General features: G+C 38.9%; 1 protein-coding gene across 1 annotated transcript in view; it reads left to right on the top strand.

Moving 5' to 3' along the window:
* Positions 1-27366, top strand: part of COL6A6 (collagen type VI alpha 6 chain) — a 165890-nt gene that overhangs the window by 20116 nt on the left and 118408 nt on the right. The window contains exon 2 of the mRNA XM_045503667.1: positions 26143-26240. Within this exon, the coding sequence (XP_045359623.1) occupies positions 26180-26240 (61 nt within the window). The 5' untranslated portion in view covers positions 26143-26179. The remainder of the gene's footprint in view (positions 1-26142; positions 26241-27366) is intronic.

Below are 27366 nucleotides of genomic sequence, written 5' to 3'. Positions count from 1 at the left end.
TTATGATGGGGATGGAGGAAAGTATATAAGGAGAAATTATTTTCAATAGGATGCTAACCAAAAGTCTAAGGAGGATCTGATATTTAAACAAATATCTAGGCAAAGTAAGGAAGCAGAAAATGCAAATGTTCTATGTTGAGGTAGAATAAGCTTGTCCTGTTCAAGGAAAAGTCAGATGGGTGCAGCCGGAGTGGGGTGGGGGAGGGGAAAGGAGGGAGATGAGGTTAAAGGATTAATAGGATCAAGGCCATGTAGGGCCTGGAGAGACAAGGTAAGGAATTTTGCGTAGATGTGTGATATTACATCCTTTTTTTTTTTTTTTTTAATATTTATTTTTGAGACCGAGAGAGAGAGAGAGCGAGCGAGCGAGAGAGCATGAACAGGGGAGGGTCAGAGAGGGAGACACAGAATCCGAAGCAGGCTCCAAGCTGTCAGCACAGAGCTGGACACGGGGCTCAAACTCACGCACCATGAGATCATGACCTGGGTCGAAATCCGACGTTTAGCCGACTGAGCCACCCAGGCGCCCGATCTCCTTTTTTTTAACTTAAAGCGCTCTAGAAGAATCAGTAGTTGGGAGAGAGTAGAAGCAGGAAGCCCAATTAGGAAGCTGTTGCTAAAATACAGGTGAGACAGTGGTGTCTTAGATTGGGTGGAAGTCAAAGTGTTGAGAAATGGCTGGATCTGAGATCTATGTTTTATAAAGAAGCCAACAGGGTTTGCTCAAGGGTACAAAAGAGAGGAATTAATAGTAACTTCTATGTTTCTAGTGGGGCAACTTTGTAGTAGTGGGACCTTTATTTTAATAGCCAACAATTAACTGTGAAATCATGCAGGTTAGTTATTTAGTGTATTTGTTACAACTCAACAATTAGATTTAGGTTCGTGTCTCAGTGGAGGCAAACAGTTGGAGACACTGTACTGACATGTGATTAGTTCATTCCACTTCTATTAATTAATAGCTGTGTGACCTTTGGCAAGCTACTTAATCCTCTGACTCAATCTCATCTATAAAATGAGTCTAGAATCTATTGATACTCGCTGGGTTTTTGAGAGGATTAAGTGTAGCCCTTAGAACAATGCCTGGCACATAAAAAGTACTCAGTAAATATTCGCTTTTCTTATTCTTTCCGGGAACCCTCCCTTGCTCCCCATTATAGGCAGTCAAACCAGGGATGTTAGGAATTACTCTTTACTTTGCTTGCTTAGTGCAAGTCAGAATATTTTCCAAAGGTAGCTAATATTTTTCAAAGCCGATAGTGAAAATCTATGCCAAGTTTAGAATGCTACTCTGTATCTGGATCTCTTTAGTTACTTCCTGCTTTTCTAAGCCTAAAACTTAAGAGGTCAACATTTAGTAGGTATTTGTTGAATGTCTACTTTGGGCTTCACTGCCAGAATATTAAACGGGACCATTTAGACCTAATTTCTATTTCCTCCCATCCTAAGCTATGTATGCTTTTGATTTAGCTGCAATGAATAAATATTTTATCAATGACCCAATATATTTCATTACCTCTCTGGTCCTTCTGGGTATTACTGGATAGATCTCAGACTAGCTGATGTCATTGTTGGCTTTTGTGAATTGTGTCAGTATGGCTGTCCTTCTGTAGCTTTAGCCAAACGGAGAAAAACAGCAACTTGGAGGGGAGAAGCCTCTATTCAGACTTAATGGGATCAGCTGTAAACAGCAGAAATTCACATCAGTTGATAGTCATTGAGAAAGAAAACTATTCAAAGAAATAATTTCCAGTAAAAAAATAATTACAAACATAGATTATCTGGTACATTCTAACACATTAGATAAAATTCCATTATCCTCAGAGAACTGGATAGCATGCAAGGCTGTGCCTCAAGGAAAGCAATTATAATGTAGTGGGGAAAAAGTTCTGGCCCCAGAACCCTGGGGCTGGCTGTGGCCTGGAGAGATGCTCAACCTTGCTAAGCCTCAGATGTTTCTTTTGTGAAATAGGAATAATTCCAATCTACCTCACAGGTGTGCTGTCAGGAATCGGGGGATAATGGTTATTAAAAGGCATGGAAACATGCACAACGTTGTACCTATACAAGCCTGTACAAACGCTAAGACTAGAAATGTGTGAGGGAAAGACTTGAGGACAGGAGGTAAATATTGTTCCTTTACAGGGTATTCCTTGGCCAGATCTTTTCTAGACTGCTCTACACACAAGCCATCCCATTGTAAAGATGGCATAACAAGAATAAAAACAACAGCTATCATTTATCTAATATTATGGCAAGGCAGAGGCTGTGCCAACGCCTTAACGTGTATCATCCTCAGTTCATAAAACCCCCTGCAGCCATCCCTTGAAGCGGGTGTGGTTACTAATAACTTTTTATAGATGAGAAACATGTTCAAAATAATTACATTACTTGCCTGGTCTCAGTTAGTGGGCCACACAAGCAGGATTTTAATCAAGTAGTCTGATGCCAGAACCTATAAGTTTGACCACCAGGCTACACAGCCTACAACTGGTCCATTGTGACATTCAAGTGTGACCTCAGAGTAATGACTGGCAGAGTGATTCCCCCTGTGCCTCAGGAATTCTCCTATGCCCTGACCACAACTTCTCTCCTGCCCCTACTATTTTGTGCTGTCCTACCATTATAAGTGTTGGGAGCTTCTTTGGTGACATTTTATTCTGGGGCAAATGCACCCAGAATTGAATATTGGAAAACACAACGGTAACTTACATGTGATTTAACAGAGGTGGACGTATAAACACATGCGTGGGGGAGCCCCTTTCCACACAATCTCTCAGGTCCCCAGGCCGAGAGTACCTCTGCCATTTCAACATTGGTTTCTTGAGGTTATCTCCGTTCCAGCCACTGGAAGGGGAAAAGAGCCCCCTAGGGGAATGCCCCTTGGGAGGTATAAGGCCAGGCTGGGAAGCAGAGAGTATCACTTCTGCTCACCGTCCCCTAGCCAGAGTGCCATCATTTAGCCATTGTGGAGTGGGTCTGGGAAAGGCAGTCCCCGTCTTGTAGACACGGCATAGTGACCACTCTGCAACACAGAAGGAGCAGCACAAATTTTGGTGAACAGCTCGAGATACCTGCTACTGGAATCATGACGATGCAAGGTGATTTATCACCGATGAAGTTTTCTCTGTGCTCTTTTAATTGGGTTCTGCAGGGTGCAGGGAGAGTTATGAACTTGGGAAAAGTTTTCTGGTTAAAACACATTTTTGCTTCCCTGCTTCCTATTCCACTAATACAAAACTTATCATAGATGACAGCCACGGGGGGACAGATTTCTCCCTATAACTGTTCCATATCTGCCCTCGACATGTCACTAGGTACTTTCCTAATTGCCTGATTTTTTTTTCTTTCCTCTACTTAGTAAAAAATTTATTATTTTTCTATACATTTACTGGATCTCAGGTACACAAAATTGGATTAATCCTAACCCTTAGTTCATTGGACACTCTCATGCATAGGTCCTTGTAAGTAAGACTTTCTGTTTATTTGCTTATAATTTACTAGTAACGTAATAAGCCTGTGAAACTCTCCCCATATTAAAACTGGAGTATCAACAAGAACTTATGTCTATGAGAAACTTCCTCCCAGTTCCATCCCCCTGCCTCCTACATCCTACGCAATCACTAGCCTGCATCTTGTGGCTTATTATTCCTTTGCTTTTTTTAAATCAACTTTATCTTTTAGAGCAGTTTTTGATTCACAGCAAAATTGAGCAAAAGGTACAGAGATCTCCCATATACGCCCTATCTTCACATATGCATAGTCTCTCCCATTATCAATATCCCCCACCACCAGAGTGGTTCATCTGTTACAATTGATGAATCTACATTGATACGGCATCACTACCAAAGTCCATTGTTTACATATGTTTCACTCTTGGTGTTGTACATCCTATGGGTTCAGACAAATTTATAATGACATGTATCCACTATTAAAGTATCATACAGAGTAGAAACCCTCTATCCCTCCTCTCTTAACTCCTGGCAACCACAGAACTTTTTATCGTCTCCGTAGCTTTGCCTTTTCCAGGATGGTCTATAGTTGTGATCATACAGTATGTAGCCTTTAAGAGATCGTGTTCATTTACTTCGTAATCTGTATCTACGCTTCATCTGTGTCTTTCACGGCTGGAGAGTGCATTTCTTTTTAGCTCTGAGTAATTCCATTATTTGTCCCATTTTATTTTTCCATTCACCTGCTGAAGGACATTTTGGTTGCTTCCAGGTTATGAGAATTATGAATAAAGCTGCAATAAATACCATGTGCACATTTTTGTGTGGACAGAAGCTTTTAACCCTTCCGGGTAAATACCATGGAGCACCACAGCTAGGTCGTTTGGTAAGTGTATGTTTACTTTGTCAGAAGCCACCAAACTATCTTCCAAAGTGGCTATGCCATTTTGCATTTTCCACTAGCAATTTGTGAGAGTTCCTGCTGCTCCACATCCTTGCAAGCATCTGGTGGTGTCAGGGTTTTGGATTTTGGCCATTCTAGTAGGTGTGCAGCGGTATCTAGTTTTCATTTGCAGTTTCCTGATGACACGTGATGTGGAGCATCTTCCATATGCTTATTTATTATCTGTAAATGTTTTGTGAGATGGCTGTTAAGATTCTTTGGCCCATTTTTAATTGGGTCGCTGGTTTTCTTATTGTTGAATTTTAAGAGTTCTTGGTATATTTTAGGTAACGGTCGTTTATCAGATGTGTCTTCTACAAATATTTTCTAGCCATCTGTGTGGTTTGTCTTGTTTCTCTTGACGTTGTCTTTCTTTTTGTGAAGGTTGTAAGTCTGTGTCTAGGGGTGTGTGTGTGTGTGTGTGTGTGTGTGTGTGTGTATGTCCAGTTGTTCCAACACTGTTTATTAAAAAGATTATCTTGTCTCCATTGTATTGCTTTTGCTCTATTGTTAAAGATCAATTGACCATATTTATATGGGTCTGTTTCTGGGCTCTCCCTTCTGTTTCAATATCCATTTGTCTATTCTTTTGCTAATACCACACTGTGGTATTGGGTTTGATGCAATCCCACTTGTTTAGTTTTGCTTTTGGTGTCAAGTCTTTAATCTTTTTTGAGTCAAGTTTTGTGTATGGTTTGAGGTAGAGTTCCAGCTTAATTCTTTTGCATGTGGTTGTACAGTTTTTCCAACACCATTTATTGAAGAGACCGTCCTTTCTCCACTGTATGTTCTTGGCTCCTTGGTTGTAAATTAATTAACCATATATGCATGGTTTATTTCAGTACTCCCTCTTCTGCTCCATTGATCTGTATCTGTTTATGTCAATACTAGACTGTTTTAATTACTATAGCTTTGTAATAGAGTTTGAAATTAGTGTAATACCTCAAGCTTTGTTCTTCTAAATAAGGCTTTGTCTACCTGAGATCTTTTATGGTCCCATACAACTTCTAAAATTGTTTATTTCTGGGGCGCCTGGGTGGCTCAGTTGGTTGAGCGACCGACTTCGGCTCAGGTCATGATCTCACGGTTTGTGAGTTTGAGCCCCGTGTCAGCACAGAGCCTGGAGCCTGCTTTGGATTCTGTGTCTCCCTCTCTTTCTCTGCCCCCTCCCCCACTCGTGCTCTGTCTCTCTCCATCTCAGAAATAAATAAACATTAAAAAAATTTTTTATTTTATTTTTTTTTTATTTAAAAAAAAAATTTTTTTTTTCAACGTTTATTTATTTTTGGGACAGAGAGAGACAGAGCATGAACGGGGGAGGGGCAGAGAGAGAGGGAGACACAGAATCGGAAACAGGCTCCAGGCTCTGAGCCATCAGCCCAGAGCCCGACGCGGGGCTCGAACTCACGGGCCGCGAGATCGTGACCTGGCTGAAGTCGGACGCTTAACCGACTGCGCCACCCAGGCGCCCCTAAAAAAATTTTTTTAAATAAAATAATAAAAAAAATAAAAATTTTTTTTCTGTGAAAAATGCCATTGGAATTTTGATAGGGATTTCATTGACACCACATATTTTTTTTAATCTTACTGCATTAGATAGGGCTTCCAATGTGATGTTAAAGACAGAAGTGAAAAGGGAAAACCGTGCCTTATTCCTGAACTTGCTGGGAAAGCTTTGAGTCTCTCACCATTATGATGTAGCTATGGGTATTTTGTAGATATTCTTTATCAAATTGAGAAAGTTTCCATCTATTCCTAGTACACTGAGTTTTTTTTATCATGAATGGGTGTTAAATTTTTTAATTAAAAATTTTTAAAATTTACATCCAAGTTTGTTAGCATATAGTGCAACAATGATTTCAGGAGTAGATTCTTTTTTTTTTTTTTTTAACGTTTTTTTAATTTATTTTTGAGACAGAGAGAGACAGAGCATGACAGAGGAGGGGCAGAGAGAGAGGGAGACACAGAATCTGAAAACGGGCTCCAGGCTCTGAGCTGTCAGCACAGAGCCTGATGCGGGGCTCGAACTCACAGACCATGAGATCATGACCTGAGCCGAAGTCGGACGCTCAACCGACTGAGCCACCCAGGCGCCCCAGGAGTAGATTTTTAATGCCCCTTACCCATTTAGCCCATCCCCCCTCCCACAACCCCTCCAGTAACCCTCTGTTTGTTCTCCATATTTAACGGTCTTTTATGTTTTGTCCCCCTCCCTGTTTCTGTATTATTTTTGCTTCCCTTCCCTTATGTTCATCTGTCTTGTGTCTTAAATTCCTCATATGAGTGAAATCATATATTTGTCTTTCTCTAATTTCACTTAGCATAATACCCTCCAGTTCCATCCACATAGTTACAAACGACAAGATTTCATTCTTTTTGATTGCCGAGTAATACTCCATTGTGTGTGTGTGTGTGTGTGTGTGTGTGTGTGTGTATATATATATATCTCACATCTGTATATACATATACCACATCTTCTTTATCCATTCATCCATTGATGGACATTTAGGCTCTTTCCATACTTTGGCTATTGTTAATAGTGCTGCTCTAAACATGGGGGTGCATGTGTCCCTTCGGAACAGCACACCTGTACCCCGTGGATAAATGCCTAGTAGTGCAATTGCTGGGTCGTAGGGTAGTTCTATTTTTAGTTTTTTGAGGAATCTACATACTGTTTTCCAGAGTGGCTGCACCAGCTTGCATTCCTACCAGCAGTGCAAAAGAGATCCTCTTTCTCTGCATCCTCACCAACATCTGTTGTTGCCTGCGTTGTTAATTTTAGCCATTCTGACTGGAGCAAGGTGGTATCTCATTGTAGTTTTAATTTGTATTTCCCTGATGATGAGTGATGTTGAGCATCCTTTCATGTGCCAGCTGGCCATCTGAATGTATTCTTTGCAGAAGTGTCTATTCATGTCTTTTGCCCATTTCTTCACTGGACTCTTTGTTTTTTGGGTGTTGATAAGTTCTTTATCGATTTTGGATACTAACCTTTTAGCTGATAGGTTATTTGCAAGTATTTTCTCCCACTCTGTCAGTTGCCTTTTAGTTTTGCTGATTGTTTCCTTCACTGTGCAGAAGCTTTTTATTCTGATGAGGTCCCAATAGTTCATTTTTGCTTTTGTTTCCCTTGCCTCTGGAGATGTGTTGAGTAAGAAGTTGCTGTAGCCGAGGTCAAAGAGGTTTTTGCCTGGTTTCTCCTCTAGGATTTTGATGGCTTCCTGTCCTACATTTAGGTCTTTCATCCATTTTGAGTTTATTTTTGTGTTTGGTGTAAGAAAGTGGTCCATATTCCTTCTTCTGCATGTCGCTGTCCAGTTTTCCCAGCACCACTTGCTGAAGAGACTGTCTTTATTCCATTGGATATTCTTTCCTGCTTTGTCAAAGGTTAGTTGGCCATACGTTTGTGGGTCCATTTCTGGGTTCTCTATTCTGTTCCATTGATCTGAGTGTTCTTGTGCCAGTACCATAGTGTCTTGATGATTACAGCTTTGTAATACATCTTGAAGTCTGAGATTGTGATGCCTCCAGCTTTGGTTTTCTTTTTCAGGACTGCTTTGGCTATTTGGGGGCTTTTCTGGTTCCCTACAAATTTTAGGATTGTTTGTGCTATCTCTGTGAAGAATGCTGGTGTTATTTTGAGAGGGATTGCATTGAATATGTACATTGCTTTGGGTAGTATTGACATTTTAATATTTGTTCTTCCAATCCAGGAGCATGGAATCTTTTTCCATTTTTTTGTGTCTTCTTCAATTTGTTTCATAAGCTTTCTATAGTTTTCAGTGTATAGATTTTTCACCTCTTTGGTTAGATTTATTCCTTGGTATTTTATGGTTTTTGGTGCAAGTGTAAATGGGATCGACTCCTTGATTTCTCTTTCTGTTGCTTCATTGTTGGTGTGTAGGCATGCAACCGATCTCGTGCATTGATTTTATATCCTGCAACTTTGCTGAATTCATGAATCAATTCTAGCAGTTTTTTGATGGAATATTTAGGGTTTTCCATATAGAGTATCATGTCATCTGTGAAGAGTGAAAGTTTGACCTCCTCCTGGCCGATTTGGATGCCTTTTATTCCTTTGTGTTGTCTGATTGCAGAGGCTAAGCCTTCCAATACTATGTTGAATAACAGTGGCAAGAGTGGATATCCCTGTCATATTCCTGACTTTAGGGGAAAAGCTCTCAATTTTTCCCCATTGAGGATGATATTAGCGGTGGGTCTTTCATATATGACTTTTATGATCTCACAGTGTGATCCTTCTATCCCTACTTTCTTGAGGGTTTTTATCAAGAAAGGATGCTGTATTTTGTCAAATGCTTTCTCTGCATCTATTGAGAGGATTACGTGGTTCTTGTCCTTTCTTTTATTGATGTGTCACATTGATTGTTTTGTGGGTATTCAACCAGGTCGGCATCCCAGTTATAAATCCCACTTGGTCGTGGAGAATATTTCTTTTAATGCATTGTTGGATCCGGTTGGCTAGTATCTTGTTGAATATTTTTGCATCCATGTTCATCAGGGAAATTGGTCCGTAGTTCTCCTTTTTAGTGAGGTCTTTGGTTTGGAATCAAGGTAATGCTGGCTTCATAGAAAGAGTTTGAGAGTTTTCCTTCCATTTCTATTTTTTGGAACGGCTTCAAAACAATAGGTGTTAACTCTTCTTTAAATTTTTTTTTTTTACATTTATTCATTTTTGAGAGACAGAGAAAGACAGGGCACAAGTTGGGGAGGGGCTGAGAAAGGAGACATAGAATCCAAAGCAGGCTCCAGGCCCTGAGCCGTCAGCACAGAGCCTGATGCAGGGCTCTAAGCCACAAACTGTGAGATCATGACCTGAGCCAAAGTCGGACGCTCAATCGACTGAGCCACCCAGGTGCTCTGGTGTTAACTCTTCTTTAAATGTTTGGTAGAATTCCCCTGGAAAGCCATCCAGCCCTGGACTCTTGGTTTTAGGGAGATTTTTGATTACTAATTCGATTTCTTTACTGGTTATGGGTCTGTTCAAATTTTCTATTCCTTCCTGTTTCAGTTTTGGTGGTGTAGGTTTCTAATAATTGGTCCATTTCTTCCAGATTGCCCATTTTATTGGCATATAATTGCTCATAATATTTTCTTAGTATTGTTTGTATTTCTGCTGTGTTGGTTGTGAATTCTCCTATTTCATTCTTCATTGTATTTTTTTGGGCCCTTTCCTTTTCCTTTTGATCAAACTGGCTAGGGATTTATCAATGTTGTTAATTCTTTCAAAGAACCTACTTCTGGTTTCATTGATCTGTTCTACTGTTTTTTGGGTTTCAGTAGCATTGGTTTCTGCTCTAATCTTGATCATTTCCTGCTTTCTGCTGGGTTTGGGTTTTATTTTCCATTCCTTTTTCAGCTCCTTAAGGTGTAAGGTTAGGTCGTGTATCTGAGACCTTTCTTCTTTAGGAAGGCCTGGATTGCTATATACTTCCCTCTTATAACCACCTTTGATGCCTCTCAGAGGTTTTGAGCTGTGGTGTTACCATTTTCATTGGCTTCCATGTACTTCTTAATTTCCTCTTTAACTTCTTGGTTATCCCATCCATTTTTTTAGTAGGATGTTCTTTGCTCTCCAAATATTTGTGGTCTGAAAATATACTTGGTATGATCTTGATCTTTTTGTACTTATTGAGGGCTGATTTTTGTCCCAGTAATGGTCTATTCTGGAGAATGTTCCACGTGCACTGGAAATGAATATGTATTCTACTGCTTTAGGATGAAATGTTCTGAATATATCTGTTAAGTCCATCTGGTCTAGTGTGTCACTCAAAGCTGTTGTTTCTTGTTGATTTTCTGTTTAGATGATCTGTCCATTGTTGTAAGTGGGGTGTTGAAGTCCCCTACTATTATGGTATTATTATCATAGAGTTTCTTTATGTTTGTGATGAATTGATTTATGTATTTGGGCGCTCGCATTTTGGAGCATAAATGTTTACAATTGTTAGATCTTCTTGGTGGATAGACCCCTTGATTATGATATAATGCCCTTCTGCATCTCTTGATACAGTCTTTATTTTAAAGTCTAGATTGTCTGATAAAAGTGTGGCTACTCTGGCTTTCTTTTATTGAACATTAGCATGATAGATGGTTCTCCATCCCCTTATTTTCAATCTGAAGGTGTCTTTAGGTCTAAAATGGTTCTCTTGTAAACAGCATCTAGATGGATCTTGTTTTTCTTATCCATTCTGTTAGCCTGTGTCTTTTGACTGGAATACTTAATCCATTGACATTTAGAGTGAGTATTGAAAGATACGAATTTATTGCCATTATGTTGCCTGTAGAGTTGGAGTTTCTGGTGGTGTTCTCTGGTCTTTTCTAGTCTCTGATGCTTTTGGTCTTTTTTGTTTTTGTTTTTTCCTTGTTTGTTTTTCATCTTTTCTCTCCCAGAGTCCCCCTTAAAGTTTCTTGCAGGGCTGGTTTAGTGGTCACAAACTCCTTTAATTTTTGTTTGCCTTGGAAACTTGTTATCTCTCCTATTTTGAATGACAGCCTTGCTGGATTAAGAATTCTTGGCTGTGTATTTTTCTGATTCAGCACATTGAATATTTCCTGCCACTCCTTCCTGGGCTGCGAAGTTTCTGTGGATAGGTATGCTGCAAACTTGATCTGTCTTCCCTTGTAGGTTAGGGACTTTTTTTCCCCCTTGCTGCTCTCATGCTTCTTTCCTTGCCTGAGTATTTTGTGAATTTGACTATGATGTGCTTGTCGATGGTTGGTTTTTGTTGAATCTAATGGGAGTTCTTTGTGCTTCCTAGATTTTGATGTCTGTGTCTTTCTCCAGGTTAGGAAAGATTTCTGCTATGATTTGCTCACATAACCCTTCTACCCCTTTTTCTTTGTCTTCATCTTCTGGGACCCTATGATTCTGATATTATCCCTTTTTAATGAGTCACTGATTTCTCTAATTCTTAAATCATTCTCTTTTGCCTTAGTCTCCCTCTTTTTTTCTGCTTCATTATTGTCCATATGTTTGTTTTCTGTGTCACTGATTCTCTGTTCGCCCTCATCCATCCTTGCTGCCATGGCCCGCATTTGAGATTGCAGTTCAGTTATAGCATTTTTTATTTCATCATGACTAGCTTTTACTTCTTTTATCTCTGCAGAAAGGGATTCTAATCTTTTTAACCCCAGCTAATATTCTTATCATCATGATTCTAAATTCTGGCTCAGCCATCTTGCTTGTATCTGTGTTAAGTCCCTGGCTGTCATTTCTTCCTGTTCTTTCTTTTGGGGTGAATGCCTTCATTTCATCATTTTTAAGGAAGAAAAGGAATCAATAAAGTAAAAAAAATTAAAATTAAAAAATTAAAAACAAAAAAATCAAAGGATGCTAGATCCTAGGTGTGTTTTAGTCTGGCTGTTGAAGGAAACTTGATAGGTTAGAGAAAAAAGGGAAAAAGAAGAAAAAGAAAAAAAATGGAAAACGTTTGAAAATTTGAAAAAATGAATGCAATAAAATAGAATAAAATGAAATGATGGAAGTAAAATAGAATATAAAAATTTACCAGAAAGAAGTATAGTAGAAAAAAATTAAGGAAAAATCTTTTTAATAAAAATGGAAAATAAAAATAAAATAATTTTCTTTCTGTATTCAAGAAAAAAAAAATGAACATTGGGACCAACAAACAGAATAAAATATTACTCAAATTACATCCAGTTTCCCCTAGAAGTCAAACTATGAAGCACTTTATAGTCTGTAAGCTAAGCAGGCTTAGAGACTTGTAGTTTTCCTGAAAAGAGAGGTTGGCCCAAATGGTTGGGGTTTAGTGTAATGGCTCCATTCTCCACCTATTGGTGCTGCTTAGATTCCTGGCATGGATTGTTGTGGCATGTGTAGGCATGTGTGTGCATCCGGGGGAGGTGTCACCCGGCTACCCAATCGCTAGTATCAGAACTCTGTGATCTCTGTGACCAGCAATCAGGCACCCCTCCTTTGTCTCTGGCTTCCATCTACTCCCTGCTTCTACACTGTCCATGACCAAGCCATCAGGCTGCCAGGTGATGCCTCCCTCCTGAGTTTTATCTCAGATGGAGCTGTGGTTCCCAACCTCTCACTTCTAAGGACTGCAGCTTTGACCTATTCTGACCCTCTAGGGGAGGGTCGTGCTGAACCATGGCCAGGTGCTGTCCTGCCCCCAGGAACATTTGTGAGACCATGCTTTAGCCAATGCCCAGAGACTGTGGCCAGGTGCCAGCCCTCCCCAGAGAAAGTTCGTGCAATCATGTAGCAGAAACCTTTCAGGAATTACGGAAAAACACAACACACATCTGGCACCAGGCTTCACCCTTTAACATCCTCCCTCCAACACCAGCAAATGTGGCCATTCTCTGGGGCCTGCTGCAACCTTTGCCTGTGGGGAGGCTACACCACCTCTCAAATGCCCTCCCAGCAGGGAAACTGCCTCTCCCCATGTGGCCTGAGGACCCTTCTGACCTCGCTTTCTGCTCCTGGGGATTCGCCCTTCCCACTGGAGCACCACCAGTATTGAGCTGCAGAGTTTCAGACTCTGCACTCCTCCTGTTTATACAATCTTAATGGAATTTAAACCCTCTCCTTTCTCCCTTTTTTGTTCATTCTCTTGTGGCTATTTCTACTCTTCCTCTTTCTCTCCAGCTGCTTTGGGGAGGGGGTACTTTTCCCATACTCTCCCTCCTGCCCCATCTCCGTCCTTTCTCCACAAGTACAAACAGCTCACTGCCCTTTGCAGTTCCCTCTCCCCCAGTTCACCTTTCTGCACCAGGTACCTGCTGAGTTCTGTGGTTCAGGTTGTACATAATCATGGTGTTAATCCTCAAATCAGTTTTCTAGGTATGCAAGATGGTTTAGTGTTGATCTGGCTGCATTTCAGGGACGAGAGACTCAGAAAAAAATTTCTGTGCTCTTCTGCCATCTTGACCCTGCCCTCCCTGAATGAGTGTTAAATTTTGTTAAATGATATTTCTATATCTATTGACATGATCATGTGATTTTTCTTCTTTAGCTGTCTATGTCTATGTCTTCTTTAGCTTCTGTCTATGTAATGGATTACATTAATTGATTTTCAAGTGTTGAACCAGACTTGCATACTGGAGTAAGTGTCATTTAGTCTTAGTGTATAATTCTTTTCATACATGGTGGGATTGGATTTGCTAATATTTAGCATCAGATTTTCACATCTGTTTTTGTAGAGATATGGGTCTATTGTAGTAATGTGTTTATTAGGTTTTGGTATTAAGGAAATGCTAGCTTCATGAAATGAATTAGGAATTACTCTATTTGCTTCTATCTTCCTGAAGAGATTGTAGAGAATTGACATTATTCTTAAATGTTTGGTTGAGTTCACCAAGGAACCCATTTGGGCCGGGTGCTTTCTATTAGGAAAGGTTATAAATTATTGATTTAATTTCTTTAGTGAATATAGGCCTGTTCAGGTTGTCTGATTTCTTCTTGTGTGAGTTTGACAGAGTGTCTTTTAAGGAACTGGTCCATTTCCTCTAGGTTTTGAAATTTGAGGGCATAGTTGTTCATAACATTTCTTTACTATCCTCTTAATGTCCATGGGTTCAGTAGCAATGTCCCCTCTTTCATTTCTGGTATTAGTAATTTGTGCTTCCTTTTTTTTTTTTTTCTTAGTCTTGCTAGAAGGTTATGAGTTTTATTGATCTCAACCAGCTTTTGGTTTTGTTGATTTCTCTACTGATTTGCTGTTTTTAATTTCATTTTAATTTCATTTCTGCTCTATTTTTTATTTTTTCTGTTAACTAGGAGTTTAACTTTTCTTTTTCTAATTTCCTAAGAAGCTTAGATTCTGTTACCTCTAGTTTCATTCCACCGTGGCCTGAGAGCATATGTTGTATGATTTCTATTCTTTTATTTATTTATTTTGGGAGAGGAAGACTGCATGTGCATGTCGGGGGGAGGGGCGGGGGGGGGGAGAGAGAGAGAGAGAAAATCCCAAACAGGTTCCTCACTGTCAGTGCAGAGACCAGACATGGGGCTCAAACTCACAAACCATAAGATCATGACTTCAGTCAAAGTCAGAAGCTTAACTGACTGAGCCACCCATGTGCCCCTCTATTCTTTTAAATTTAAGGTGTGCTTTGTGGCCAAGAATGTGGTCTGTCTTGGTGAATGATCCATGTGAGCTTGAGGAAGATATGTATTCTGCTGCTGTTCACTGAAGTATTTTATAGATAACCATTATATCCAGTTGATTTTCTGTCTGCTGGATCTGTCCCATCTCTGATAGAGGGTTGTTGAGCTAGAATAGTAGATTCATCTATTTCCCTCTTGGCGTTCTCTCCGTTATTGCCTCATGTATTTTCACACTTGGTTAGGTATATACATGCTAAGGATTGTTATGCTTTCCTAGAAGGTTGACCCCTTTATCATTATGCAATGCCTCTTTTTATTCCTGATAAACTTTCTTGCTTTGAAGCCTGCTTTGTCTGAAATTAACATAGCTACTCCCACTTTCTTTTGATTGTTGTTAGAATGGTGTATTTTTCTATATCCATTTACTTTTAATCTGTGCCTGTATTTAAAGAGGTTTCTTGTAGGCAACATATAGTAGGGTCATGTTTTCTGATCAACTCTGATAATCTCTCTCTTTTAATTGGTGCATTTAGACCACTGATGTCCTATTTTTGTCTCTCACTCTTTTTATGCCTTTTGATGTTTAATTGAGCATTTTATGATTGCATTTTCTCCCTTTCTTACGATATACTTAAAAAAATGTTTTAAGTGTTTACACTAGAGTTTACAAAATATATGTACAATTATTGCAAATGCACTTTGGTACGACACTATCCCATTTCAGAAGTAGTGTGAGCACCTTATAATAACAAAATCATTCTACCTTTTCACTCCCATTCATTGTATCATTATGGACATTAATTTTACATATACACGAGCCTATATATGTACATCACACATAATTGAACACGTTGTTGCTATTATTTTGAACAAACTGTTTTCTCTTAGATTAAATAAAAGCAAGAAAAGTTTTTATTTTACTTTTATTTATTCCTTCTCCAATGTTCTTCTCCTTATGCACATATAAACTTCTGACCTAGATCTTTTTCCTTCTCTCTGAAGAACTTCTTTTAACATTTCTTGCAAGGCAAATCTACTGGCAACAAATTCCTTCCATTTTTGTCTCAGAAAGTGTATCTCTTTCCCTTGTGAAGGATAATTTCATAGGATGAAGAATTCTAAGTTGGTGGATTTTTCTCTTCAATATTTTAAATAATGTACTCTCTTGCTTGCATGGCTTCTAAAAAGTCACGTATAATTTTTTACTCCTGTATAGGTAAGCTGTTTTTTTCTTTTTTCCTTCTGGCTTATTTCAGGATTTTTTTTCTTTTTTTTTAAGTTTATTTATTTTGACAGCAAGTGAGCACAAGCACGTGTGAGCAGCGGAGGGGCAGAGAGAGAGAGAAAGAGAGAGCGCACTGTAATGCCCGAAGTTTCTAAACCTCCCACAAAAGACCACCAGAGTCGTGAGTCAAAGCCAAGTGGCAAGGGGCATTTATTGCAGGTTCGAACCTGGACCTCTGCGCACTCGTTACCGGTGACGCTAAGAGGCCTCGATCAGAGTTGGTATAGGGTTTTTATAGACAGGGACAAACAGCATAGGTGAGTGAGGGTCCGGATTGGTAAATTCTAAAGTAAGGACATTTGTTATTTTCAGATTGGGCGTCCTTGGTCTGTCCTTCGGCGAGAAGGCTTTGTCCGTTACTTGTGGTGGGAGGAGAAGAAGGGGGAAGGGGAGGAATGTGTTAAGCAAGCAAGATTACAGAAGCGAAGGACGCCAGTTAGTTTGTGTACAATTACTACAATTACTCATTTCATTACATATCAGACTACATTCATTTAGGAAGGTTTACAACCCATTCTACTACACAGCGGGTTACATCCAGGAAAGGTCTCACAATGCTCATAGCAAACAGCAAGCAAAACAGACTTCTCAGCAATTGTATTTTTTATCAAAAATCCATAATAAGCAGAAAAGAGAACCTAGCTTTAAACTAAGGTAGGGCTGTCATTTGGATTGTTCCTTTCACGCACAAGAGACTCCCAAGCAGACTCCACACTGTCAGCATGGAGCCAGACATGGGGCTCGAACCCACAAACTGGGAGATCATGACCTGAACAAAAATTAAGAGTTGGACTCTTAACTGACGAGGCCACCCAGGTGCCCCCCATTTTTTTTAAGTTTATTTATTTATTTTGAGAGAGAGAGTGCACACAGGCAAGCATGAGCAGGGGAGGGGCAGAGAGAAAGAGGGAGAGAGAGAATCCCAAGGAGGCTCTGGGCTGCCAGTGTGGAGCCCAATGTGGGGCTCAATCCCATGAACCATGAGATCATGACCTGAGCCAAAACCACAAGTCAGATGCTCAACTAACTGAGCCACCCAGGCACCCCAGGATTTTTTCTTTATATTTGATTTTCTGTTAGAAAATTATATGCCTAGGCTTAGATTTTTGTTTCGTTTTTTAGCATTATCCTGCTCTGAGTTTCCTGGATCTGTGGTTTGATGCCTGGCATTAATTTGGGGAAATTTTCAGTTGTTATTATTATTACAAATACTTACTTTCCTTTTTCTCTTTTTCTTCAGGCATTCCCATTACATGTATGTTACATCTTGTAGAGTTGTCTTTGATTCTTTCTTAGAATTTCCATCTCTCTCTTTCCATACATTGCCATCTGCTTTTGCGTGCTACTTTATCCATTAGAGTCCTTAGCATAGCAATCAGTTGTTTTAGATTTGTGGTCTGATAATTCTAACATCCCTGTCCTCTCTGAGTCTAGTTCTGTCTAGTTCTTCTGGTTCTGTCTCTTGAAATTCTGGTTTTTGACCTTTAAGTAGGTTTTGAAATTTTCTTAATAGCCAGACTTGATGTACTGTGTAAAAGGAACTACTGTCAAAAAGGCCTTTAGTGGGGCTCCTGGGTGGCCCAGTCAGTTGAGCGTCCGACTTCGGCTCAGGTCATGAGCTCGAGACTTGTGAGTTTGAATGCCGCCTCAGGCTCTGTGCTGGCAGCTCGGAGCCTGGAGCCTGCTTTGGGTTCTGTGTCCCTCTCTCACTCTGATCCTCCCCTGCTCATGCTCTGTCTCTATCTCTCTCAACAATAAATAAAACATTTTTTAAAAACTAAAAAAAAAAACCCAAAAAAGGTGTTTAGCAACATGGAGCTAGGATGTGGAGCAAAGGGGAGTGTTCTCTAGTTGTGAGCATGCATCAGTCTTTTAGTGAGCCAGTGCCTCTGGACTGTAAACCATACAAGTGCTTCTCAGCACCATTCCCCTGCAACTTCTCAATTGTTAGGTGAGACCATGGGGGGTGGGGATTGAGTAATTTCCTTTTCCCACATGGAAGACTAGCATGGGCTGAAATTGCCTATTCTCCTTCCCCCTACTGGTTAGATTCCAGTTAAAGCTTTTCATGAGGGTAGACCTTGTTAAAAAGAGCAGAATACTGTGCTGTATTTCAGAATGGTTCCTTTTTCTTCATCCTTGCCAGAAGCAGGGGGATATGTTTCTCATATATTTACTATAAAAAGCTAGTAGCGCTCCAAGGCAAAACTCTCGAGAGTGTGGGGCCCCTAATGACTGGGTCCTCCTGGAGTTTTTATGCCTCAGACTTCTCCACGCTGAGCCTCCAGCAGTTTGTCAATTACAGCTCAGGTTTTGCTACTTGAGCCACTGGTTCCCTGGGAGGTTTTAGCTGATCAATTTCTGCTCTAGTAAATTGTGATTCTCTTAATCTGCCTGTCAGTCTTCAGTTTGGAGGGCAGGAGTTTGCCCTGTGGCCGCACTTCTCTTGCAGATCTAAGAAAAGTTGTTGACTTTTTTTTTTTTTTCATTCTGTTCACTTTCTGCTTGTTATTGGAATGGATTGTCAACTTCAAGTATCTTAACATGTTGGACCAGAAGCCATCCCTTTGTTTCTTAAATTAGTTTATTACAGTTATAGTCCTTTAAAACTATATAACAATTAGAATTATTTCTAACTTAAAAGGATAGCCTACTGCATGTAGTTTTCTCGAGCTTTTTGTCTCATTTTGTTGCTAAAAGTCATTCGCATTTTCGCACCTAGATGTAATTAGTTCAATTGATGTAGCATAATCACACAAAGAAATATTATACATCAATTTATTCATTTTTCCTATTAATAACAACTTCTTGGGTTGTTTCCAAGTTTGCGGTACTGCAGTCAGTGTTGCTGTGAAAATTCTTGAACACATCACCTGGCATAGGTGTGCAAGGGCTTCCCCAGGACTATAGAATTGCCAGGTCATAGGGCTTGAAAATGTTTGGTTTTATAAGATAGGGCTTAACTGTTTTCCAAAGTGGTGGTTTAATTTATACTTCCATCAACAAGGTATATGAGGTCCTGTTTATCCACATCCTCTCCACTACTTGATTTTGTTATATTTTATACATTTTGCCAATTGAATGAATGTAAAATGGTATCTCAGTATAATCTTGATTTCTATTTCCCCGATCACAAATGAGTTTGAACATTGCTTTCTGTTTGCTGCCCGTATGGTTTCCAATTCTATGAAATACCTGTTGATGACTTTTCCCTATTTGGGTTATTTATTCCTAGAAATTCTAGGGACATTTATGTTTTCAATACCAATCTTTTGTGGATATCTTTTTCCAGTATGTAACCTGTCTTTCTACTTTCTTTAAAACATCTTTGAACAGAAGTTTTTCATATAGGATAATTTATTAATTCCCGCCCCCCCCACCCCCGCCCTGGTATTTTCTATGACCTGAATGTTTGAGACATTCTTCCCTAAGGTCAGAAATATATATCCACATATGGTTTTTACTTAATATTTTAAACTTTGCTTTTAACATTCAAGAACTTTGGACTTTTGTCTACAGTGGGAAGGAAAGATCTAATTTCACCTGTTTGCATGTGAATAACTATCCCTCCCCACCCCCACTGGTCTGCCTGGCAACTCTACATTGGTATGTCTGGGCTGTGGATTCCATTTCTTTGGTCACTTCGGCCTTCAGTAAAGTTTTATAAATTTTGCTATCTTTTACATATTTTATTTTTTCTTGATATATAATTGTTGCTATTTTAACTTGACTCTCATAGAAACACTTAAATATTCTAGTTATGGATATATGGAATTGACTTTTATATCTTGATGTTATATGAAAAGACTCAAATATTTGCTATTTTTAATAATTTGGCTGTAAATGTAAACAATCCTGTCACTGCAAACAATGGCAATTTTATGTGTTCTTGTTCTTTTTACAATCTTTATGGATTTAATTTTGCTAGAACATAGCAAAATTCTTGTTTCCTCATTTTAAACAGAGTACTTTTCACCAACAGTTATGAGGGTTCCTTTTCCTCCAAATCATCACCAACACTTATTATTTCTTGTCTTTTTTATTTTAGCCATTCTGACTAGTGTGAGGAGGTCTCTCATTGTGGTTTTGATTTGTGTTTCCCTGATGATGAGTGATGTTGATCATCTTTTCATGTGTCTGTTAGCCAGATGTATGTCTTCTTTGGTAAAATGTTCAGGTCCTCTGCCCATTTTTTAATCAGATTATTTGGGGTCTTTCAGTGTCGACTTGTGTAAGTTCACTGTATATTTGGATATTAACCCCTTATTGGGTACATCGTTAGCAAGTATCTTCTCCCATTCAGTAGATTGCCTTGTCATTTTGTTGGTTTCCTTTTCTGTGCAACAGCCTTTTATTTTGGTGTGGCTCCAATAGTTTAATTTTACTTTGTTTCTCTTGCCTGCAGAGACGTATTTAGAAAAATGTTTCTATAGCTATGTCAAAGAAACTACTGCTTATGTTTTCCTCTAGGAGTTTTATGGTGTACTGTTGATGGGAATGCAAATTGGTGTAGCCACTGTGAAAAACAGCATGGAGGTTTCTCAGAAAATTAAAAAAAGAATTGCCATATGATCCAGTAATTTCCCTACTGGGTATTTACCCAAAGAAAATGAAAGCACTAATTTGAAAAGATCTATGTACCCCCATGTTTATTGCCGCGTTATTTACAATAGCCAAGATGTGGAGGCACCCCAAATGTCCATCCATAGATGGATAAATAAGATGTGTGCATATCTACAGTGGAATATTAACCATAAAAAAGAATTCTATCTTGCCACTTGGAACAACATGGATGGACTGAGAAGGTATTATTGCTAAATGAAATCAGACAGAAAAATACAAGTGTCATATGATTGCACTCATATGTGGAATTTAAGAAACCAACCAAGGGGCGCCTGGGTGGCTCAGTTGGTTAAGCGTCCGACTTCAGCTCAGGTCATGATCTCACGGTTCGTGGGTTCAAGCCCCGCGTCGGGCTCTGTGCTGACAGCTCAGAGCCTGGAGCCTGCTTCGGTCTGTGTTTCCCTCTCTCTCTGCCCCTCCCCTGTTCATGCTCTGTCTCTCTCTGTCTCAAAAATAAATAAAAAACATTAAAAAAAAAAAACAAAAGACAAAAAACAGACCTTTAAGTTCAGAGAAAAACTGATGATTGCCACAGGGGAGGTTAGGGGAAATAGATAAAGGGGATTAAGAGTACACATATTATGGTGAGCACTGAGTAACATAGGGAATTATTGTTGAATTCATTATATCATACACCTGAAACTAATATAACACTGTGTTAATTGTACTTCACATTTTTAAAAAATACTTCTAAAATTTCCCCATTAGGGTGATATACACAGAAGATTTTTATGTATTTAAAAAATATTTTTTACTTTATTTTTTACTTTATTTTTATTTTTTATTTGTTTTATTTTTTAAATATAATTTATTGTCAAGTTAGGTAACATACAGTGTATACGCTATGCTCCTGGCTCCAGGAGTAGATTCCCATGATTCATCACTTACATTCAGCCCCCAGTGGTCATCCCAACAAGTGCCCTCCTTGATGCCCATCACCCATTTCCCCCTCTCCCCCACCCCACCCATCAACCCTCAATTCTCTATATTTAAAAGTCTCTTAAAACATATCCTTTGTCAGAATAAGTTTCCTTCTCCTCCTGGTTTCCTAAAGGTTTTTTCTTAAAGTTATGAATTGGGGTGGTTTTCCTTTTGTATTTACTTTTTATTTCCTTTAGTCTATTCATGTGTTAAGTTATAGTCAGGTATTTTCTAAATACATATTTAGATTTACATGTTTAGATTGTATCTTTTAAATGCAATCCTTGCATTCCTGAGCTAAACTCAACTTGATAACAGTGTATTATCTTTTTTATATACTGAGGAGTTGATTTGCTAATGTTCTATTTAGGATTTTTTATAGTGATTTTCTTTTTTCAAGTTTTTAGTTAAATTCCAGTTAGTTAACATACAGTGTAACATTAGTTTCAAGTGTAGAATCGAGTGATTCGTCACTTATAATACCCAGTGCTCATCATAACAAGTATCCTACTTAACACCCATCACCCAGTTAACCCATCCCCCCACCCTCTCCCTTCCAGCAACCCTCAGTTTGTTCTCTATAGTTAAGAGTCTGTTTTCTGGTTTGCCTCTCTTCCTGCCTGTCCTCCCTGCATGTTCATCTCTTTTGTTTCTTGAATTCCATACCAGTGAAATCATATGGTGTTTGTGTTTCCCTGGCTGACTTACATCACTTAGCATAATACTCTGTAGCTCCAACCATGTTGTTGCAAATGGCAAGGTTTGATTCTTTTTTTATGGCTGAGTAATATCCCATAGTGTGTGTGTGTGTGTGTGTGTGTGTGTGTGTGTGTACACACATCACATCTTTGTCTATTCATCAGTTGATGGACATTTGGGCTCTTTCCATAATTTGGCTATTGTTGATATTTATATTCATGAGTGAAATGGATGTTTTTCCTTTCTCATGCTGTCTTTGTCTAGTTTACATATCAAGATTTTACTGGCCCCCCAAAAAGGAAATGGCTAATATTCCTCTTTTTCTGATCTCTGAAAGAATTTGTAGAAGATTCAAATGACCTGTATCTTGAAAGCTTGGAACGTGCCAGTAAAATCATGTAGGCTTGGAGTTTTCTGTGAATACTGTTAACTACTGTTTCAATTTTTAAAAAGTCTGTCTTACCTATAGTTATGTCTTTTTCATTCATATAATTCAAATAATTATTTATGTCATCTTTTTTTGATCAGTCTATTATGAGGTTGGCGTTTTCAAATCTTGATCTTCTTTTAGCTTTGTTTTTTAGTCTGCTGATTTCTGCTCAGATTTTTAGTATTTTAAGTATCTCTTTATTCCTTTTGGGTTTGTTCTATAGTTTTCCTAATTTTTAAGCTGGGCATTTAATTCCCAGCTTAAATAAAATAAGCTTGCCTTGTTGAAATTTTAGTCCCCTTCAGTTGGTGTACTTGGGTCTGGAAGGATTCCAGCAGCATTTCTGACCCAGAAAGGGTCAATAATTCTGACCTACTCCTTTTCTTGCTGTCATAGTCCCTCTAACACAGGACCAGACCTGCACAGGTGGTTGTCTGAGGGGCACTTTGCTCCATAAGACTGTTTCAGAACATGTGCTCTGTATTTCAGTGTGATCTTAGCTTAACTGGTCACTTTTTTTTTTTCTTCTAGTACTATTTGTTAGGTCAAAAAACTGTTAATGTGTGGAGATGCTAGAATTTAGAGGATGTGACCCCTGTGCTTCAGATGAGGAACCCACAGGAGTGAGGTGGGATGTCCAGTGACACAACCACTAAGGAAGAGTGAAACCCAAGTCATGATACTATAGACTGTGCTCTTTCTACTGAATCAACTGCTCTCAACACATATGAGTATACATTTTACAAAATGGCAGGGTCATAATGACCTTGTTCATTCAATATGATCAACATACACAGTCTCTTTTTTGTGATTCCAGAAAATGCAGTTGGGAAAAACATGACATTAGCAGTGAAACTATGTGATTTGCTTGCCTCATGAGGGCTTGTGTGTTTTGTATTGTTTACCGTTATTGGTTCGTGTTTATTTTTTCCTATTGTATGTGAAGGCTTCATACTGCAGCGTTTCAGTGAGTGTAAGTCTTACTTAGAATATTTTTCTTTCTACTTTTTGACTTCTGAGAAGTAGCATGGTTCAAGGAAGGGAAATAGTGGAGAGATTGTGAGTGGGGGTAGATAAACAAATGGCAATTTGTCATGACCTTTGTGGAATAGACCCAGTGTTTTTTCACAGTGCAGCGGCTGACAATAGTCTGTTTCTGAAGAAAAATACAGTCCATATGCTTAGAAATGATGTATCCTGCATGCTCATTTTAAAGGGAAAAAAAGGCATTTATCTTAATTTTGCTGAGGTCTCTTTAGTATCCCTCTTGGACTGTTAATATTTTTTTGGAAGACATGTCCTAGATTATGAATTGGCTTGCATGGGGCAGAGGTCTCCCTGAAACCCCTGGTTCTTAGTAGCCTCAAGAGAGGTGTTGCACAAGTTCTAAACATTCTGGGGTTGAAGCCAAGTGTTTGGTGACTGTGTTGCTTTTGCAGCTGTGGTTTAAATTAGAAACATTCTACCTTCTCAACAGAAAGTTTACAGGGATCCAGATTTTTTAAAAAGCTTTTTATAGCCTATAACTTCCAAAAGATGTATATTGGCCTCTGTGTTTTGTTTTTTTGATTCAGAATAAATGAATTACAACAAAATTTAGATTAAGGAGAACTATACCTTTTGACAATATTTCTGTAACAAGCAGTCAATTTCACTATTAAGAAGAACGTACAATGAACTTACATTTTCTGTTTCCTTATTCTCCCTTTATGTCTTCAGGTATTTTTAAAATTTATTTTAAATATTCAGATATTCTGAAAAAAATTATATAAATCCTGGCCATGTCTGGGAGTAGAACAGCATACAGATTTAGGCAGTTCATCCATGTTTCAATGTGATAAAAATGATCCCAGCCCTTCCAAACATGAATTTAGAGGCTTAGCCCACCACCAGTCTTACTGCACACATCAAGCAGGGCCCGTATGCACTTTAAGAGAACCTTTCGCGTGTGGGCTTCCACACGGGATGGCCTTATAACACACCAGCTTTTTGAATCCATTTCAAGGATGTGAGAAAACTATTTCACAAGATGCTGTTCCAAAGAATTCAACTTTTATCGTATCACTGGTATTGATCATCTGCATGGGGAAATTTCCAGATGCTTCATGCTGCTTTGGGATTAACATGGCTTTACCTAATCCTCACTGTTCCATCCAGGTTTTAACTTTCAGAAAGAAACTTGGAGACACTTTTTATGTTCACCGTGTTGAGTTTGGGATAACAGTTTGCAAGGACAGATTTTAGAGTCGGACAGAAGTGGGTTGTACGCCCAACTCTGGCCCATTTTATCAAGGTGACTTTGAGACCGTTATTTATGTCCCCTTCATGAAACTGTTTCCTTATCTGCAAAATCGGAATAATTTCACTTGCTGCTAGGTTTGTTATCCATAGCAAACAGGAGAGCAAATGTGGAGCAGTTAGCATAGGACATGGCACGTACTAAAGACACAACAAGTGGGAGGATTTGTTGTTGTTATACACATTAGTACAAAATTTGTACGGATATTATGACTTGGTTTTCATCTGGGGCAATCTACTCTAGGGCTAACCTTCCTCTAAAATGTAAGGGTTGAACTAAAAACAACCTCTTATGAGCCCCTTCCAGTTCACTGAATAATTCAGAATAGAATTGATAAATTGACTTACGGCCCGAAAAGTTTATATCATCTAGGCTTCTTATGAAGGAACAGAGCAAAGTCCCAGATTCCAGAATGTCAGAGGGATGATGGAGTAGGTGAGGAAATGGGGATGGAATTTCTCATGGCACAGGTCCCTTTTCTGAAGGGATGAAATACTAAGCACTGGGAGCCTGCCTGACAAGGAGTGAGATGGCCGTATATAATATTGCAAATTCATGTTTGGGTAAGAACTTAGCAAGAAACAAGATGCTAGTTTCTTAACATGGATCAATTAGTTTTTCATTCAGTGGATGAATGAGTGAATAAATGAGCTAAACCTGCTTCATGAAAATATTTATTTTCAATGTCTTCAATATTTTATTTCATTCTATGAAATGAATAATTATAGGTGACCGAAGATTCTTTAGGTCAATAGAATTGGAAAACCCTTGCCTCATGCAGTTCTAGGTAGTTGGAAGCAAAATAGTACAAATTGAGTCATTTTGAGGAGCAAGATATCATATGGAATATGGAGGGTCACTACTTTTATGTCTTCTCTCAAATTTAAGATAAGGGAAAATGGCTACCTTTGTAATTATGTAGGATAGGGGAAAAGATGGAATTTTTACCCCATCTAAAAATACTTACTGCTCAAAGATGAAACACACCTACATGTTCATGATGGAGAAATGATAAATCAGGTCTTTAGACTGTGTCCCAGCCGTGAACTCTGAATTGTCTTGGCAAAGAGTAGACCAAGGGTAACACGAGGGTACAGGGAAAATGACTAATAGAGACACAAAATATTGTTGGAACTAGAAGGCAGCTGGCTACCTCCATTCATAATCCAGAATTTCATGTTTCTGCAGGGTCTTGGACCAGGAAAAAATTTTATGATTGTGTGAATTTTTGTGGATCTTTTTCTCTAAGGCTCTTCACAGATCAGAAAGTCGGGGCACCTCAGAAATTCTGCCTTCTATTGCACCCAGTTTGCTATAAAATTTTATGTGCTCTTATTTGTGTGTCTTGATTACAAAATATCCACAATTTTAGGTGTTCGTTTTTGCCTTTTCAGATTTCAAGTTGGAGACTTTTTAGGTCATCAGAGGAAAATGCTGCTGATCTTGTTCCTTATAATAATTTGTTCCCATGTCTCTATGAACAAAGATCCTGGTAAGTAAAAAAAAAAAAAAAAAAATAGAGTTCTTTTCCTTAATTTTTATTACAGAAAATAGATCAGTTTGACCTACTTAAAGAGTTTTGCTTTGCTTTACTTTGCTTTTGATGGTGGTGAAGGTATGGATGGTAGCTCAATTTCTTTTTGATGTTATCCTGTGCTCCTTTAAAGATCATTTGTTCTGGACCTTATTCCTTGGTTATGATAGAAAGATATGAGAGCTATTATTTTGTCCTCAATTTCAACCCCTTTTAGGCCTTTGGGGAGGTTGCATTAAAATTCTATCATTTAATATTAGATTCAGGCCTGGAACATTTGGAATGTTTCTTCCTAGTTCATTTGTGCCAAAACATTGTCTTAGTTAAGTATCCAGATTTGCTCCAATTTAAACTGTTAGCTTATTGTAAAGAGAGTGCTTTTGCCCTGAAGAGAAAGCTCCATAGCTGTTTGCTGTCTGTCAGTTACCTTTGTCCAGTGGACATGAAGTCAAAATACTGGCCTGACCCTCAGTCCTTGACCACCTCAAAATAGTGACTACTTGTACCGGTCACTTCATGTCCAGGGCCACCTATATTGGCTTTCATAGCTTTCTCAAGGACTGTGACCTTGGGAGCAAGTTTTCAGAAGAGATAAACTAGACTTTGTTCTGCAAACATTTTTCTTTGATGTCTCACGGGGCTTGATATTAAGTTGTTTTAAAGAGAAGCAGTGCTTTTTCCCCAAGTGTTCCACGTTCAGACATGACGCTGAGCTGTATCAGAACCTGAATCTGTCTCACATGCCAATTGTCCACATTTCCTTTTTCCATGCAAGATGTGGGGGCTTATTCATGAATAGAAAGGTCACTTTTGGTCACAAGTCAAGCCATCCTGCGCAGGGCTCCCCGACAGTCCTCGTAGGGATTCTGGCCTTCTCGTAGAAGACAATATTGATTCACCTTCATTAAGACACTGCTGACTGTATGATTATCAAAAGAATCTCAAACCAGTTGAAATTAGGTTATTTAGAAGACAAGGTGTGATGTTATCCATCATGCCTCAACCAGACTGCTATCAAGAAAATGAAATCACACACAGGGTTGCCAACGCTGGTTTCCTAGCAGGTGTAGACAGAAAGAGATGG

The sequence above is a fragment of the Leopardus geoffroyi genome, chromosome C2 (genome assembly GCF_018350155.1).
Source record: "Leopardus geoffroyi isolate Oge1 chromosome C2, O.geoffroyi_Oge1_pat1.0, whole genome shotgun sequence".
NCBI lineage: Eukaryota > Metazoa > Chordata > Mammalia > Carnivora > Felidae > Leopardus > Leopardus geoffroyi.
This window is presented reverse-complemented; position numbering and strand designations above follow the sequence as displayed.